The following is a 17,020-nucleotide window of genomic DNA, read 5'->3' as shown; positions in this document are numbered from 1 at the left end:
CTGAAACCAACTCAGCATGACGAAAAGCGCTTTTCAAGAATAAACTAAACAATGATCCTGGAGCTTAGAATGACGAAAAATATCTCCAGAGCCACAAAAATTAGAAAATGATCCAGTGTTCAAAATGGTGAAAAAAAACGAATTTATATTGAGCTTAGAATGAAGCTAAAGTGGTCAGGAAAGGCTATAAAAATGATCCTCGATTGAACCAAGATAGATGAAAAAAAAACGAAAAAACGACTCTAAATGCAGGAAAAGGCAAAGAAACCGCGAACATCGTCTCGAAAGATGATTATTTCAAATTCAGCTCGAAATGGTGATAAGACGTTTCTAGTGGTAAGAGAAGGCCTAAAAAGAAAATATGTTCTAGAATGGCTTGATGATGATGACTATCAGATATTTGGTTCAAAGATATAATTTTAATCTGCACGTTTTTGTCATAAATGTTTATGATTTTTATGTTAACTTGTCTAAAAACGAGTGAATTTTTCGTAAACAAGGAAACATCCACCGAATGCAACACACAAAACAATCGTTGGCTTGGTAGGTTATGCAAGGTGTTATCATCATACCCATCAAGTAATCATTACCTAATCATTAAACCACTGAAACTTGCAAAAGCGAAAGCCAAACTGTCCAATCATTTCCGGCCACAACCAAATCGTTATCGTGTTTCACAACAATAACAAACTGCAAAGTTGTATCCGTTTATTATCCATCGGAAAATAAAAGGTTTCGCGTCAGGTTGGATCGCGACTCGTGTTGCTTCAAAAAGTTACTATCAAGATTTATATCACGCTATCGTGAACTTGCAGTCCTCGCATCGAGGTGATAATAGATAACAGCCGAGTATAATGATCTTAAGAGAGACAGGTTAACCCGCCCGGGATCTTAGAATAAGTTTGTACCTGAAAGGGGAAACAGTCAGTTCGTGCACAATTTAGGTCGGAAAACGGTAACACAGAATCACGCAGCAATGACGGGTAGCGAAATGCTGACCGCAGCACTCGAGGACGATTCCACGGAGGGACAACCAAAGCGAGTCCCCCTGGAGCGTTCCGTGTCAGATTATAGTGAACGAGATGTGCAGTGCGGGTTTTGGATCTGTCGAGGAAAGTTCTGGCAACAACTAGCCAGTAAAAAGCTTTACGTGCTTCTTTTTGGTATCGTGGGGTGTCTATTCGGTTCAACCACATCCTATTTCTACGGAACTCTCACTACCGTGGAGAAAAGTATTCAGATCTCTTCGAAAAATGCGGGAATTATTATGGCTGGTTCCGATCTTTCGTTCGTGCTGTCCTCACTGTTCCTGTCGTATTACGCGTCTAACAGACGGAAACCGCTGTGGATCGCGTTGGGAATCACTAGTATGGGATTATCGTGTTTCGTAAATGCTCTTCCACATTTTTTCTACGGACCAAAACTGGAGGATCTCATGCAGATTGTGACTAATATAACCGATACGAGCAAGAATGATAATCTGTGCAACGAACTTCGGCCCCCTCCCGATTGCTCGTCGGATATTGGGAATCTCAAACCGCAGATGCTTCTCTTTTTGGGTAGCTTTCTGTCTGGTCTAGGTACCTCTTTGTATTTTACCCTGGGGTTAACTTATTTGGATGACAATGTGCGCAAGGAGAAGGTTCCTTTCCTATCCAGTTTGTCGGCCTTCGGGCGGCGACTCGGTCCGATGGTGGGTTTCTCACTAGCCTCGTTGTGTTTGAAGTTTTTCGTTTTTCCCACCGTTGATCCTGGTTATGGCACGACGGATCCCCGCTGGATCGGTGCTTGGTGGAGCGGTTGGATGGCACTCGGAACAACACTGCTGGTGGTGGCTCCCATCTTCGGTAAGTGATACAAAATGGTTATTTCGCTCTGGCTTAACCCAATTTTTCCTCAGCCGGCTTTCCAAAAATGCTTCCCCGAGCAGCCGAACGCAAATCACTCTCTCGACAGGCCAGTCGCATGAGCGGTGCGGCAGTGGAGGAAGAAGAACAGCCCCAGGCTTCAATTGGGGATCTGCTTGTTACCTTGAAACGGCTCATTACCAATAAAGCTTACATATTCAACAACACAGCCAGCATATTCTACTTCTTCGGATATATGCCGTACTTTCTGTTCCAAGCTAAGTACATCGAGATTCAGTATCGTTTAACGCCTTCGCAAGCGAAGTAAGTACTTTTTGTAATATAATTTTAAAACTACATTTTCTAAGCTGCTTTCTTCCAGCATGGTCACAGGTTCCGCGTCGTTGGTGTTCTCCGCACTAGGAATTCTCATCGCAGGCGCTGTTATTCAGAAAGTGAAACCAACCTCACGGCACCTGGCAGCGTGGAACATTTTCACCAGCATATGCTCGGCCGGTGGAATCTTCCTGTACTCTTTTCTGGGTTGTAATGCACTAAATAATGCTTCCATAGTCAGCAAGTAGGTATCATTTTTTTGCTTAAACACTCAATCTAATTGTAACTTCACAGCTCGCAAGGAGCCACGTGCAGCGTAGGTTGTAATTGTGACTTCGTCAAGTATGCACCAATTTGCGGCAGCGACGGGAACACGTACCTTTCACCATGCCACGCCGGTTGTAAGGATCAGTTCAAACAGCCCAATGGAACGATTGTAAGTTACTTTAAACCAATTCAGAAAACGTTTCATTCAACTGATCACTGTTAAATAGTTTTACAGCAGCTGCTCCTGCATCCAGAACCCTCTAAATATGTCGTATGCCTCATTCCAAACAAATCCATTTAATGATTCCACAGGATCAAATTCGGAGGTAAGTCGGATGTGGCTTTTAAAAGTACAACTCAATAACCTGTTATTCCCCTACCAACAGTCCTTTGGAACAGCAATCTCTGGAAGCTGTCCGGTGGATTGTATGACTCCCTTCTATCTGTTCCTGTTGGTCATGTGCATTACCAAGTTCATCAGTGGAACAGAATCGGCGGCAAATTTCCTGATCGGCTTACGTTGCGTTGAACCACGGGATAAGGCGATTTCGATGGGATTTTCAATGGCGATAAATACGCTGTTCTCCTTCCTGCCGGCTCCGATCGTGTTCGGTATGATCATCGACAAGACCTGTGTGCTGTGGGGACGAACCTGCTCGAAACAGGGCAACTGCTGGCTGTACGACGGACTGGCGCTGCGTTCGTCTATGAACCACACCGCGGCCGTTTTCGTGATCATAGGAACGTTTTTCGATTTGGGTACCTGGTGGTACTCGAAAAACTTCCGGATATTTGACGAGGAAGAGAAACAAGTGTCGGAAAAAGGGAACGCTGCTGAAGATCCGCTGGATCCGTACAGTAGAAGCGGCAAGGAACAAAAAGAACTGGTTGTGTTGATTAAAGAGCAAAAAGAGTGAAGAATAAATATTTAAAGTTCATGCTCGCAAGGTAGATTATGATTTATTACCCGTCGCTGGCCTCGCGATTCCACCTACAATGTGCCGGGACGTTTTGTTTACTTTTGACGCTGATAAACGGTATGACAAGAAGTTTTTGTTTTTACGATGCTACTCTGATAAGGGACGCGTCGCGTTTATGAGAAGATGTCAAAAAAAAAATAACAATTATATGCCCAATTTCAGAATTCATTCAGATAAGCGCTCTGTAATCGTCGTTAGCATTCAATTAAATAGTATTGCTGCTGCATTGCAGCACTTGGGAGATAAGCGATCAGCTGTTGGGAAATAATCGATTTTTTTATCGAGCTGCTTGGACAGTACGAGAACGGTGAGACTGACAATCGAGCATTTCCACACCATGTAACGAAACGGTAACTTGCAGCACTTTTTCAATTAGTTGACTACCACACAGATTTGATTTTTAGTTTTATTTCAAAAGTGACCTCTTAGGAGGTTCTATAAATTTAAGTTGACTGAGAAATATCATCTGGATATAAGTTATCTTGGTTCTAAAACTCATTGTGTTATAATGAGTCTCGTTATTGAACAATGGACATTTTTGCAAAGAAGTATGGTAAATAAGATTCAACGCACGATTTTCAACCCAGAAGATTGAAAAAGTAAATTCATTACACCTTGCGGTAGCTGAAACATGTAAAAACTTTTGAATTACCATTTCAATGCACACGCGAGCACAAAAATTATTTTAAAGGTGATTTACAAAAACTCACCAGAAATCGTTCGAAATTTTTCATAATCGGCGATTTTAACGCTAAACATCGTTCATAGAATAATTCTCAAAGTAATTCCAATGGCAAAATTTTATTCAATGATTGTTCTTCAGGATACTATTCTATTTTGTCTCCGAATAGTCCTACATGATTTTCTTCTGTAAGAAACCCTTCAACAATTGATTTGGTGCTAACAGATCAAAGTCAGTTATGTAGTGATTTGATCACACATGCTGACTTTGATTCTGACCATCTTCCAATAACTTTTTCTTTATCACATGAATCAGTTTTAAACCCTATGAGCTCTGTTTTTAATTATAACAAGGCTTATTGGAAAAGATACAAAAGTCTTATTGAGCGAATTTTCAATAATGAGATTGATTTGCAAATTTGATTCCGCTTTGGAAGCATTAAAATGTGCAATTGTTGATGCCAGGAATTATTCTGTTCCAAAGGCTCAAGTAAAAATTTGATTCACCAATAATTGACGAAAATCTTCAACTTCTAATTCGTTTGAAAAATGTCCGCAGACGTCAATATCAACGTTCTCGTGACCCTGTTTTTAAAACTATTTATAAAGATTTACAGAAAGAGATTAAACATAGATTTATTCTTCTGAGAAATCAAAATTTTGAGACTAAAGTTGAAAAATTGAAACCATATTCAAAACCCTTTTGGAAGCTGTTGAAGATTCTTAAGAAACCTTAAAAGCCTATTCCAGTTTTAAAAGATGGTGAGCGTTTTCTTGTATCCAATGAATAAAAGGCTCAAAGACTTGCTCAGCAGTTTGAGAGTGTTCATAACTCAAGTTTGAATTTCGTGAGTCCAATTGAAAATGAAGTCACACGTCAATTTGATTTAATTTCTTCCCAGATTTTTTTACCTGCAGAAATAATTGAAACTAACTTGAATGAGATTAAATCAATTATTAAAAATTTAAAAAATATGAAAGCATCTGGTGACGATGGAATCTTCAATTTATTAATCAAACATCTCCCTGAAAGCACAATGGAATTTTTAGTGAAAATTTTCAATTGCTGCTTCAAAATGGCATATTTTCCCAAATTATGGAAAAATGCAAAAAATACTCCAATTTTAAAACCGGATAAGAACCCAGCTGAAGTTTCAAGTTATCGACCAATCAGTTTGCTTTCTTCAATAAGTAAACTGTTTGAGAGAATTATTCTTAACCAAATGATGTCACACATCAACGAAAATTCAATTTTTGCAAATGAACAGTTTGGATTTCGCCATGGGCATTCCACAACTCATCAATTGCTCAGAGTTACTAATATGATACGAGCTAACAAATCTGAAGGTTATTCCACTGGAGTTGCTCTTTTAGACATAGAAAAAGCATTCGACAGTGTTTGGCATAAAGGTTTGATTGCGAAATTGCAAACTTTAAATTTTCCTATTTTCCTAATCAAAATTTTGAAAAATTATCTTACTGATCGAACACTGCAGGTTGTCTATCAGAATTCAAAATCTGATAGATCTCCTGTCAGAGCAGGTGTACCTCAAGGTTCAGTCTTGGGTCCAGTCCTGTACAACATATTCACTTCAGATCTTCCTGATTTGCCTCCAGGATGTAAAAAGTCATTGTTCTGCGATGACACAAGCATTTCCGTAAAAGGAAAAAGTCTTCGTGTCATATGCAGTCGATTGCAGAAAAGTTTAGATATTTTTTCTTCCTACTTGCAAAAGTGGAAAATCTCTCCCAATGCTTCTAAAACTCAAATGATAATTTTTCCGCATGAGCCTAGGGCTTCTTTTCTCAAGCCAAACAATAATCACGTTGTCTAGATGAATGGGGTTATTTTAAGTTGGTCTGACAAGGTTAAGTACTTGGAACTAATTTATGATAAAAAACTTATTTTCAAAGAGCACATTGAGAGTATACAAGCCAAGTGCATCAAATATACGAGATGTTTATATCCTCTCATTAACAGGAATTCTAAACTTTGTTTAAAGAACAAACTTTTGATTAACGAACAAATTTTCAGATCAGCAATGCTTTATGCTGTACCGATCTGGTCAAGTTGCTGTTCAACAAGGAAGAAAACGCTCCAAAGGATTCAGAATAAAATTCTGAAAATGATTTTGAAGCGTCCTCCTTGGTTTGGTACACTCGAATTACATAGACCATTAGAAACTATGTCAAATAAAATTATTAACAATTTTCGACAAAAATCGTTACAATCCTCAATTGCTACGATAAGCTCTCTTTATAGCCAATAAGTTAGCCATTAAGTTATTTGTAAGTTTACTTCCCCTTTTCTGACAAGTAGGTTTAAATCCCTACGAATGATAAGTCCTAATTGCGAAAGCAAACAAATCCTAACAATTAAAATTACAAATTTCTAACAGTGTTGAGAAGTCACCATTTGTGGATACACATACTCATTATTTACTAATATTCATCATAAATACTTAAGCTACAAACAAATCCCCCCTTTGGTTTTTAAATAGTTTATTTGACACGGCACGATACAATTTATGTATAACTGAGCCAAGTACATTTTTTTTAAATTCTTAATTAGCAGGGAAAAGAGGGAGGCCTTTTTTTATTCTCGCGGCCGACTACGAGCTAGTGGGGATTTAAGGTGAGAGGAGGGGTGTTACAATTTTGTTTTTAACTATTTTATATTACAGAATGTATTCACTTGTACGTGGCTAACCAGTGATGTTCTATTTGAGCAGTTTTGGTCTGAGGTGTCTGCGTAAACATAGAGATGCCGAGTCTTCGTTTTAGTGTCTCCAGCCAGGTGTATCATTCTCTTTCAGTTTGTGACAGAAATTGTATTCTAGCAAATAGATAAAAGAAATCAAATTTTAATGCCAGCATTTTTTATAAACCCGTATAGCTGTGTCATGTACTGGAGATCACCGCTTCCCAGAATGTCTCTAACGGGTACGTTCGGTTGTTTACCTCGGGCCCGAAGGGAATCTATAAGCTCAGACCTAACAACACAGTATTCGGTACACGACCAAACAACATGCTCGATGTCATGGTAGCCATCGCCACAAACGCAGTGATTACTGTCTACAAGCTCTATACGAAAGAGATGCGTGTTTAACGTATAGTGATTGGACATAAGTCTGGACATCACGCGAATGAAGTCCCGACCTACATCCAACCCCTTGAACCATGCTTTCGTCGATACCTTAGGAAAAATGGAATGTAGCCACCGTCCCAGTTCATCTGAGTTCCATGATAATTGCCAACTGTTGAGTGTTCTCTGACGCAAAATGCTATAAAATTCATCATAAGCAATTGGTCTTTCATAAATATCGCCGTCAATAGCACCCACCTTAGCTAAAGAGTCAGCCTTTTCGTTACCCGGAATCGAGCAATGAGAAGGGACCCACGCTAAGGTAACCCGGTATTTTTTATCTGTTAAAGCACTTAAAAACCGCCGTATTTTCCCCAGGAAATACGGGGTGTGCTTCACAGGCTTCATCGATCGCAGAGCCTCAATGGCACTGAGACTATCTGTGAAGATGAAGTAGTGGTCTGTGGGTAGGGTTTCGATGATTCCAAGAGAGTACTGAATAGCAGCAAGCTCTGCGACGTACACGGAAGCAGGAGCATCGAGTTTGTAGGAGGCGGTAAAATTTTCGTGGAAAACACCGAAGCCAGTGGACTCATCCAGATTAGATCCGTCAGTGTAAAACCTTTTATCATAACTAACATGCTTAAACTTATTGGAAAAAATCTTAGGGATCTCTTGGAGTCGCAATTGATCCGGGATACCAGAAATGTCTTGTTTCATGGTGGTGTCGAAGTATATAGCATTATTAGAAGTATCTAAAAGTGCGACATTGGAGGAATCGTATGAAGAAGGATTAATATCTTGAGCCATATAGTCAAAATATAAAGTCATAAATCTGGATTGAGATTGAAGGTCGACCAACCTCTCGAAATTTTCAATTACTAATGGGTTCATAACTGTGCATCGAATTAGCAACCGGTAAGAGAGATTCCAAAAACGATGTTTCAACGGAAGAATACCCGCTAACACTTCAAGACTCATCGTATGGGTCGACTGCATGCAACTCAAGGCAATACGCAAACAACGATATTGTATTCTCTCTAATTTTATAATGTGCGTGTTCGCGGCGGAGCGAAAGCAGAAACAGCCGTACTCAAGAACTGACAATATCGTTGTTTGGTATAACCTTAGAAGGTCTCCTGGGTGAGCACCCCACCAAGTTCCGGTAATCGTACGAAGAAAATTAATCCTCTGTTGGCATTTTTGTGTCAGATACCTAATATGACAAGCCTAGGTGCATTTGGAGTCGAACCAGACCCCGAGATATTTAGCGACTAAAACCTGAGAGATCGTTTTACCCGTTAGTAGGAGCTGCAGCTGAGCTGGGTTATGCTTCCTTGAAAAAACGACCAGCTCAGTTTTCTCCGGAGAGAATTCGATACCCAGCTTAAGAGCCCATTCAGACAAATTGTCTAAGGTATCTTGCAATGGTCCTTGCAGATCGCTAGCCTCGCTACCAGTAATGGATACAACGCTATCGTCTGCAAGTTGCCTTAGCGTGCATGAATTTGCTAGACATTCATCGATGTCATTGACGTAAAAATTATATAAGAGAGGACTTAAACATGAGCCCTGGGGGAGGCCCATGTAACTAATTCGGGAAGTTGTCGAATCGTCATGTGAGAAATACATATGCTTTTCTGACAACAAATTGAGCAAAAAGTTATTCAAATTTGGTGAAAGTCCCTGCGAATGAAGTTTCGCGCTTAAAACTTCTACAGAGACAGAGTCAAAAGCCCCCTTAATATCCAAGAACGCAGAAGCCATTTGCTCTTTTCGAGCAAATGCGAGTTGAATTTCAGTAGAAAGCAACGCTAGGCAATCGTTCGTCCCTTTGCCCCGGCGAAAGCCAAATTGAGTATCTGAAAGTAACCCGTTTGTTTCGACCCATTTGTCTAACCGTAAGAGGATCATTTTCTCCATTAATTTCTGGAGGCAAGAGAGCATTGCAATCGGCCTATATGAATTGTGATCAGAGGCAGGTTTCCCGGGTTTCCGAATAGCAATGACTTTTACTCCCTCCAGTCATGCGGAACAATATTTAGCTCAAGAAACTTGTTGAACAAATTCAACAAGCGTCTTTTTGCAGAGTCGGGTAGATTCTTCAACAGGTTGAATTTCATTCTATCTAACCCTGGAGCCTTATTGTTGCACGACAGGAGAGCCATTGAAAATTCCAACATCGAAAATGGAGGCTCTTCCGTAGTTCCTATAAACGCGTCGCGAAAGGTTTTCTGTTCCGGTACGGAGTCCGGACAGACCTTTTTGGCAAAATCGAGTATCCAGCGATCTGAATACTCCTCACTTTCATTCGAAACGTCACGGTTCCGCATGCGCCTGGCGGTATCCCAAAGAGTGCTCATTGCTGTTTCCCTCGACAACGCATTTACAAACCGCCGCCAGTACCCGCGTTTTTTCGCCTTTACTAAGCTTTTCATCTGCCTGCCCAATGCCTCGTACTTTCGAAGCAGGTTGACAGTGCCGTACTCCCGGTAGTCCTTATACGCCGCGGACCTTCGCGCGTACAGCTCAGAGCACTCTATGTCCCACCATTTGTTGGGAGGGCGCTGTCTAATTGTTACCCTGGGTATCGGTTTCGTCTGAGCTTGAGTCGCGGCGTCGATTATCAAGCCAGCTAAGAATGCGTATTCTTCCTCCGGAGGAAGTTCCTCGTGAGTCTCGATAGATTGCGCTATAATAGACTCATAATACTTCCAATCAATATTACGTGTAAGGTCGTAGGAAATATTGATTGGGTTCGGGGGAGTTGAACCATTTGCAATTGATATAACGATTGGAAGATGATCACTACCGTGTGGATCGTTGATTACTTTCCACTGGCAATCTAGCGCTAGTGATGTCGAGCAGAGGGATAGGTCAAGCACGCTTTCACGTGCTGGAAGATTAGGTACACGTGTCGCTTCCCCAGTATTCAAAACTGTCATATTGAAGTCGTCGATCAAGTTACAGATTAAAGAAGGTCGGTTGTCGTCGTACAGCGACCCCCATAGCGAACAGTGAGAATTAAAATCTCCCAATATCAAAAAAGGCGCGGGAAGCAACTCTGCTATATCAGTAAGATGCCTCTGTTCAATCCGCGCGGATGGAGGGATATATAACGAAACAAGGCATAGGTCTTTTCCATTCATATTCGTTTGAATGGCAACGACTTCAATATTCGAGATCGAGGGGAGGTCGATTCGGAAGAAGGAATAGCACTTTTTAATTCCTAAAAGTACCCCTCCACCGTGTGAGTCTCGATCTCGACGAATAATGTTGAAATCGTGGAAATTGAGTTGATCGTTTGAATTGGGAAATGTTTCACAGAGCGCAAATGCGTCACAATTGTATGTATTTATTAAATGGGAAAATAGATCGAATTCCACTGTAATACAGTGATAAAATTCCTAACCTCTTTCGCCGTATTAGTCATCGAAAGATATGATAGCTGAAATGAGGGGCCAAGTTGCTGCTAGTTGCTTCAAATAGGTTTTCACTGTAGGAAGAAGGACAAGAAGAATATTTTGTAGGGGATCTGGTATGTTGAATGTTTTAAATATCCAGTCCAGAAAATTTTATGAACCCTGTTTCTTTTTTATCTTCTGATCGAGAAATGGGTGCCCGAGGGGTTTTTGGTGCCCCAGGAAGCGGTGGGTACTCCTGGTTTGAATTGAAAATAAAACCGGGAGGTACTTGCTTCGGTTTTTCTTCACCGCTTCCTTTTTGTGTTGGCTTATTGGTCATTCCGCTAGGGGTTATCTTGCGACCTTTGCGAGAAAGATTAGGAGAGTTGATCATTCTCCTCTTCCCAGATCCTTCTGGCATGGCATAAGAACACCCTTCGACGGGATTGTCAGATGTACCCTCATCGGTTGGCAAAAAGGAAAAGATGTTTCCTGTCGAGGGTGGCTCAGCACTCTTCAGCATTTCTGCGAAAGAGCGCTTTGATCGTTCCTTGAGGGAACGCTTTATTTTTTCCTCGCGCTGTTTGTACGCCGGACACGCCGAAAGGCCATGCCGAGTTCCCTCGCAGTAAAGACACTTTTCAGTATCCTCACTGCAAGCGGTCTCAGCATGATTGCCTCCGCACTTGCTGCAGCGTGCCTTGTTGCAGCAGTAGGTGGCTGTATGACCTAACTGCTTGCAGTTTTGGCAATGCATGACCCGCGGTACGAACAGGCGTACAGGCAGACGATCCCTGTCCAAAGAGATGTAGTTCGGCAGTGCGGATCCGGCGAATTTCTTCTTCCCTTCTTCGATGGATACTGAATGCAATTGCTTGACATCCAGTATCTTTACATCTTGAATCAGGGGGTTCTTGAAGCAGCCAACCCCGTGACGCAAAATGTCATCGACCGTGAGGCTTCCTTCGGTAACCACACCGTCGATCTCCACGTCCTTGGCAGGGATGTACACGCGGTACTCTCGTGAAGAGCTCGTAGCTAGCAATTGCGTTTGCTTGCTTCAAGCTACTCACAACAACTCGCAGTTTGTTCGGTCTAACCTTTGTAATTTCGGTTACGTCCGAAAACTGTTTTGCCAGGTCCTTGCCGATTTGAATAATATTTAGAGGCTTCTTTATGGGCCTGAAGTAAACTACGAACGGACCTTTCGAAGCATCTGGGTAAGCTTTCACCCGTGTTGCCGGTACTCTTGGTACGGGGCTAGGTAGCGGGGAAGGTAAAGGGGAATTGATGGGGGAGATCTCAATCTCTTCCCCATTTGTTTCCACATCCAGGAATAGTTGCACCTGCATGTCGTCAATTTTGCGGGAGCGTTACGCTCTACCGCAAACAAACGATAAATATTCGAATGTGGGGGGGGGGGGTCAAGTAGTTGCTATTAAATTTTAAAAACAATTTTTCAAACTACAATGGATCAAAATAAAAAAAAGGCAGTAATACTAATACTAATAACAATAATAATAATAATAATAATAATAATAATAACAATAATAATAATAATATTAATAATAATGATAAAAATTCTGAAGTGAATACTTCACCGAACGTCTAAGTCACGACCTCACGGCTGATAGTAGGATTAATCGAGCGATATATCAGCTGCGTATCAGATCACTGGCGGGGTAGCCTGCCCCTACCAGTGTGCAGAAGATGTTTCTGCCGATAAACTGCAGGCTATTGTTATCGCGCAGCAAAAGAACTAATCGACAAAAAAAAACACCCGTACGATAACTCGTGTATTGTTATTTTGCGAACTCAAACGGAGATGAACAATTTGCGTCTAATCGAGACGAAAGCAAAACAACGAATCAAAATATTAACTGACCCCACAATTGTGCGCAAGATCAACAAAATTGTCACAATCTTGGGTCACTTCCCTCAAAGCGCCCGCAGATTAATAATTTTTACCGTCTTTTAGTGATATTGGCAAATTGTTAATTTCACTTCAATCGCCTTTTATTAAGTGGGTTCAAATATGTTTTAAAAATGCAATTAATAATGAAAATTGTTCGATTTGTTGAAAATAGACGAATTTTTGGAATTATGTAGTTAAAAAATGACGGATAACAAAACCTAAATCGAAGCAATTCCTATATAAAAACATTTACTTGCTCCGGGTTTTCATTTTTCGTAGCAGCTGCGATGTTGACACTAGCGTCGTGAGCAATAAAACAATGAATAGGACGATCAAAAAGCGGGAGCAAAGGTTTTGTTGAAGTCACCTTCTACCTACGCAATTATATGGGCCCGAAAGGGTTAGGAAACCATTCAGCCAATCTGCATCGGAATCACGAGAAACATTTATAAATTCCTATTTATGTTAAGAGAAATTGAGTTAATCTGACAAGTGGTCCACTATAGGAGAGGAGTCCACTATAGATCAATTTACCCTACTTATTTGTGGAATCTTCTCGCGCTCATTCCATGCACTACGAGCTGTTAGGGCAATATAATTTCGTTCTATGTTTTTTTACGCGTGATATCACTACTGAATAAAAATTTTGCTCAAAATATTTTCAGCAGCAATGTAAAGTAACCTCTAAGTAATCATACGGGTATTTTGTGGTTCGAAGCATCTTTGAAGCGTGTTAATAATAATACTTTACTGGTCATTATTGTTGCAACCAAAACTGTAAGTTGTTGGTGCGTGATATGTTCACTACATAAATTTATTTTATTTCAGTTTTTTTTAAACCGCGCGAAACAAGCGTTTTATTCACTGTGGCAATGTACGATTGACTTCAGTTGCAAAATAAAGTTCGCTTATATAACATAAGTAGTTCTGTGTACCGCCACGCCACGACGCGTCCCGCGATGATTTTAGATCGGTGCGCGGTCAAAGAAATTTTTAGCGGGCCGATTATGATGATTGTGTATGCTGGATTCTTTCCCAATTATAGAAATAACGCCAATCACAACCGATGAGAGTGAATTATTCAAATTCTTGTATTTGTCTTCGGTTTCCTCTTTTTTTAAATTCTGCGTTTCTCCTTCTAGTCCTTTTTTGTCTATTTATTCCTCTTTTTTTTTCTTTGATTCCTCCTTTTCTTCTTCTAATTTTTCTAGTTTTTTCTTTTCTTCTTCTAATTCCTCTTTTTTTTCTGATTTTCTATTTCATCTTCCAATATTTCTCTTTCTTATTTTAGTTTCCCCTTTTTATGCATCAATTTCTTCTTCTAATTTCTCTTTTTCAATTTTTGTTGTTAGTTCTACTTTTCTTTTTAAAAATTCTTTTTCTTCGTTTTCCAATTTAATTTTTTATTTTTCTAATTCCTCAATTTCTTTTTAACCCACTCTCCTTAGTTCGATTCCTTTTTTTCTTCTTTTAATACACCTTTTTCTTTTCCTAATTTCTCTTTTGTTTGATTTAATTCCTCTATTTCTTCTCATAATCTCTTTCTTCTTCTTATTATTCCTTTGTTTCTTCTTATTTTTTCATTATTTCATTTTGTTCAATATTGTTCACTCAGGGCCGTGATCCAAAACATAAACAATGATTAGTTTTTGATACTGCGTAAATATCGAAATATTAGTGAGTTATACTTATAAATATGAAAATGGTGTGATTAATTATACTGAAACATGTTTGAAAACATTTTTATAATCAAACTAATACGAGCCATTCGTTATTCTGTTAACGGTTTGCAGTGTGCAATTCAAATTAACATTTCTTGAATCCGCTATGTGCCGAACACTCGTTGTTTCTCTTCGAAAGAAGGGTACTCTGCCCAGCTTTGCGCAGGATTAGAATAGATGCATTTGTAAGCATTTTTTCCAAGGTTTCTTTTGAAACTAGTGCCATTAGTGACAAACCCTGCCGTCTAAACTTTGAATGCTGTTTTATGCAAAAAATACGTAATTTTTTTGAATCCGCCAGATTTTTTTGAGTATTACAATAAGATTTTAAATTATCCAATGATGAGGATTTATTTCCCACTATTTTACAGACAACTTTGTCTTAGACGTTATCAAGATTCAAGTTACCCTATGAGGCTCCAACAAATTTCGCAACATTGATTTGTTTTAAGAAAAACGTTAAAAACGGTGACTCAGTACATTTTGAAAAATCATAGAAAATTTGAATTTTGTCGTAATGCTTCAAAATTTTGGATTCTGACACGTGAATAGTATACAACTATAGGAAAAATATAGGGGAATTGCTCCATTATTCATCTCATTAAGCCCATATTCACGAAGAATGCACGGATTAAATACCAAATTTTCACGAAATCATTGAACAAATAAGCTAAATATGTTGACGTACTCTTATGGAATCGTTTAGCATTGTATATTTAGTAAAATGAGCTAGATTTATCCTGAATTTTGTAAAACAAACCATTTTTCACAACGCTTCCATATCCATCTCAAAACTTGAAACACTGCTCAATTATTCATCTCACAATGCCCCTATATTCATCTCACTGTTAATCATGAATGAATCACATTATCATGAATGAACGTAGCCGCAGCCGCAGCCGCAGTCATAGTAGGTTACCTAGATATCCGCTGCAGTTGTTTACGTGAAAAATTGGTAACCTAGGGAACCACTACAGTGCTGTAGATTTATGTCAATTATGTCGGAATAATTCAACATTCAGTATTATTTTTTCGTATTAACAGAAACTGATTTGGCAACTCTTGATTTTCTTCAACGCAGTGAAAACAGATGAAAATATATACAGTTGAAATTTAGGAATTGCAGAAATTCATCTCATATATTGTTAGAGTAGAAAACGGAAATGGTCATAGTATGCTAAGTATTTTTAATGACAGTAGTTTAGTAAGAAATATTGCTCATTCGTATTTGTTCATTCGTTCAACCAAGACGTATTCACTTATATATAACAAGAGGTTATCGGTCCAGTACGACGTCGAAAATGGCGAATTCGAATCCCGGAATCGAGAGACTGGTTGGGAGAGAAAATTGGAGTACTTGGAAATCCGCCGTACAAACCTATCTCGAAGTTGAAGATCTTTGGGAAGCCATCGAACCTAAGAAAAATGAAGATGGAAGTTTGGAAGCGGTGAATCCTATCAAGGACAAGAAGGCCAGAGGAAAAATTATCTTGTTCCTGGAACCGGCAAATTTCTACCATGTACGTGATGCCAAAACAGCTCGGGAAGCTTCAACGAAGCCCAACAACGCGTTCGAGGAAGGTGGCCTGACGCGGGAAGTTGGTCTGCTTTACAAGCTGATTCGGACTGACCTAGAATCGTGCGGAACTATGGAAGCCTACGCGAACAGGATAATATCGACGTGCCACCAGTTAAACGAAATTGGATTCACGATCCCCGAACGGTTTGTAGGTGTTCTTTTGCTAGCTGGACTTCCTGAGCGATATCAACCCATGGTCATGGTTCTGAAAAACTCGGGAACAGCTATAACAGGGGGTTCTATAAAAACCATTCTGCTGCAGGAAGAGCTGTTTCCAAGTGAAAAAAACAGCATTCGTTACTAGGGGTAAGTTCAAAGCCAAACCGAAATTCGCCCATGGTAACGGAAGAAGCAAAAACCAAAGCTCTTCACAGTCTAAAGGCCCGCAATGTAGATAATGCAGCAAGTTCGGTCACATCGCAAAGTTCTGTCCGGAGAATTCTGGAACCGAAAGCAAAAAGGCAGATGCCTTTTGCACGGTACTATCGACAATTCAAAGCCAGGAGAAGAACCAGTGGTATTTAGATTCGGGGGCGACCGGACATATGACGTGGGATCTAGAACTGCTGGAAGACGTACGAACCGAAAATGGAGTTGTTGTTGCTGCAAACAAGGAAACGATGAAAATTGAAGCTTGTGGTAAAGCAATCCTTCATCCAGCGTGTCAGAAATATGGAGCTGAGATTCCAGTACACGATGTGCAATTCATCCCTCATCTTTCGACAAACCTTCTGTCGGTGGTGCAGATTGTGAAAAAAGGATTCAAGGGTGTATTTCAATCCAGCGGCTGCGAGATCTACAATACACAAGGTAAACTGGTAGCAACCGGAGTCGTCGAGAATGATTTATTCAAGCTGGAGCAGTTGGAAGGGGCTGGTCATGGGGCTAGTCAGGCAATGTTGAGCTCCGCCATTGCATCTGCAGAAACTTGGCATAAAAGCCTGGGACATCTCAACTACAACAGCGAGAAATGATTGGCGAGTGGCGCAACGATTGTACCGTGTGTCCAATGGGGAAGCAGACTCGCATTCCATTTAGCAAGAGCGGATCGAGAGCAGAGGAATTGTTAGAAGTGATTCACTCCGACATAGCGGGACCAATGGAGGTATCGTCACCATCAGGAAGTCGTTATTATGTAACGTTCATCGACGATCGATCTCGGATGATGTTCGTTTACTTCTTGAAGACAAAATCTAAAGTGGAGG

The 17,020-nt window shown here is 40.2% G+C and overlaps 3 protein-coding genes across 3 annotated transcripts; all 3 read left to right on the top strand.

The window, feature by feature from the left end:
- The first annotated feature begins 889 nt into the window (after nt 1-889).
- LOC129724391 (solute carrier organic anion transporter family member 74D-like) lies at nt 890-3,367 on the top strand. Its single transcript, XM_055679270.1, has 6 exons — nt 890-1,847; nt 1,901-2,171; nt 2,230-2,427; nt 2,478-2,619; nt 2,678-2,776; nt 2,837-3,367. Exons 1-6 carry the CDS (start codon nt 977-979, stop codon nt 3,365-3,367), a joined length of 2,112 nt encoding a protein of 703 aa, XP_055535245.1. The 5' UTR covers nt 890-976.
- A 12,170-nt stretch (nt 3,368-15,537) lies between these two features.
- LOC129719555 (uncharacterized) lies at nt 15,538-16,119 on the top strand. The gene has a single exon (XM_055670948.1). The coding sequence runs from the start codon at nt 15,538-15,540 to the stop codon at nt 16,117-16,119; it is 582 nt and encodes a 193-aa protein (XP_055526923.1).
- A 241-nt stretch (nt 16,120-16,360) lies between these two features.
- On the top strand, nt 16,361-16,789 carry LOC129719554 (uncharacterized). Its single transcript, XM_055670947.1, has one exon. It carries the CDS (start codon nt 16,361-16,363, stop codon nt 16,787-16,789), a length of 429 nt encoding a protein of 142 aa, XP_055526922.1.
- The last annotated feature ends 231 nt before the right edge of the window (nt 16,790-17,020 follow it).

Source organism: Wyeomyia smithii, chromosome 2 (genome assembly GCF_029784165.1).
Source record: "Wyeomyia smithii strain HCP4-BCI-WySm-NY-G18 chromosome 2, ASM2978416v1, whole genome shotgun sequence".
NCBI classification, from domain to species: Eukaryota; Metazoa; Arthropoda; class Insecta; order Diptera; family Culicidae; genus Wyeomyia; species Wyeomyia smithii.
Note: the sequence above shows the minus strand (reverse complement) of the source record. Positions and strands in the feature narration are given on the sequence as shown.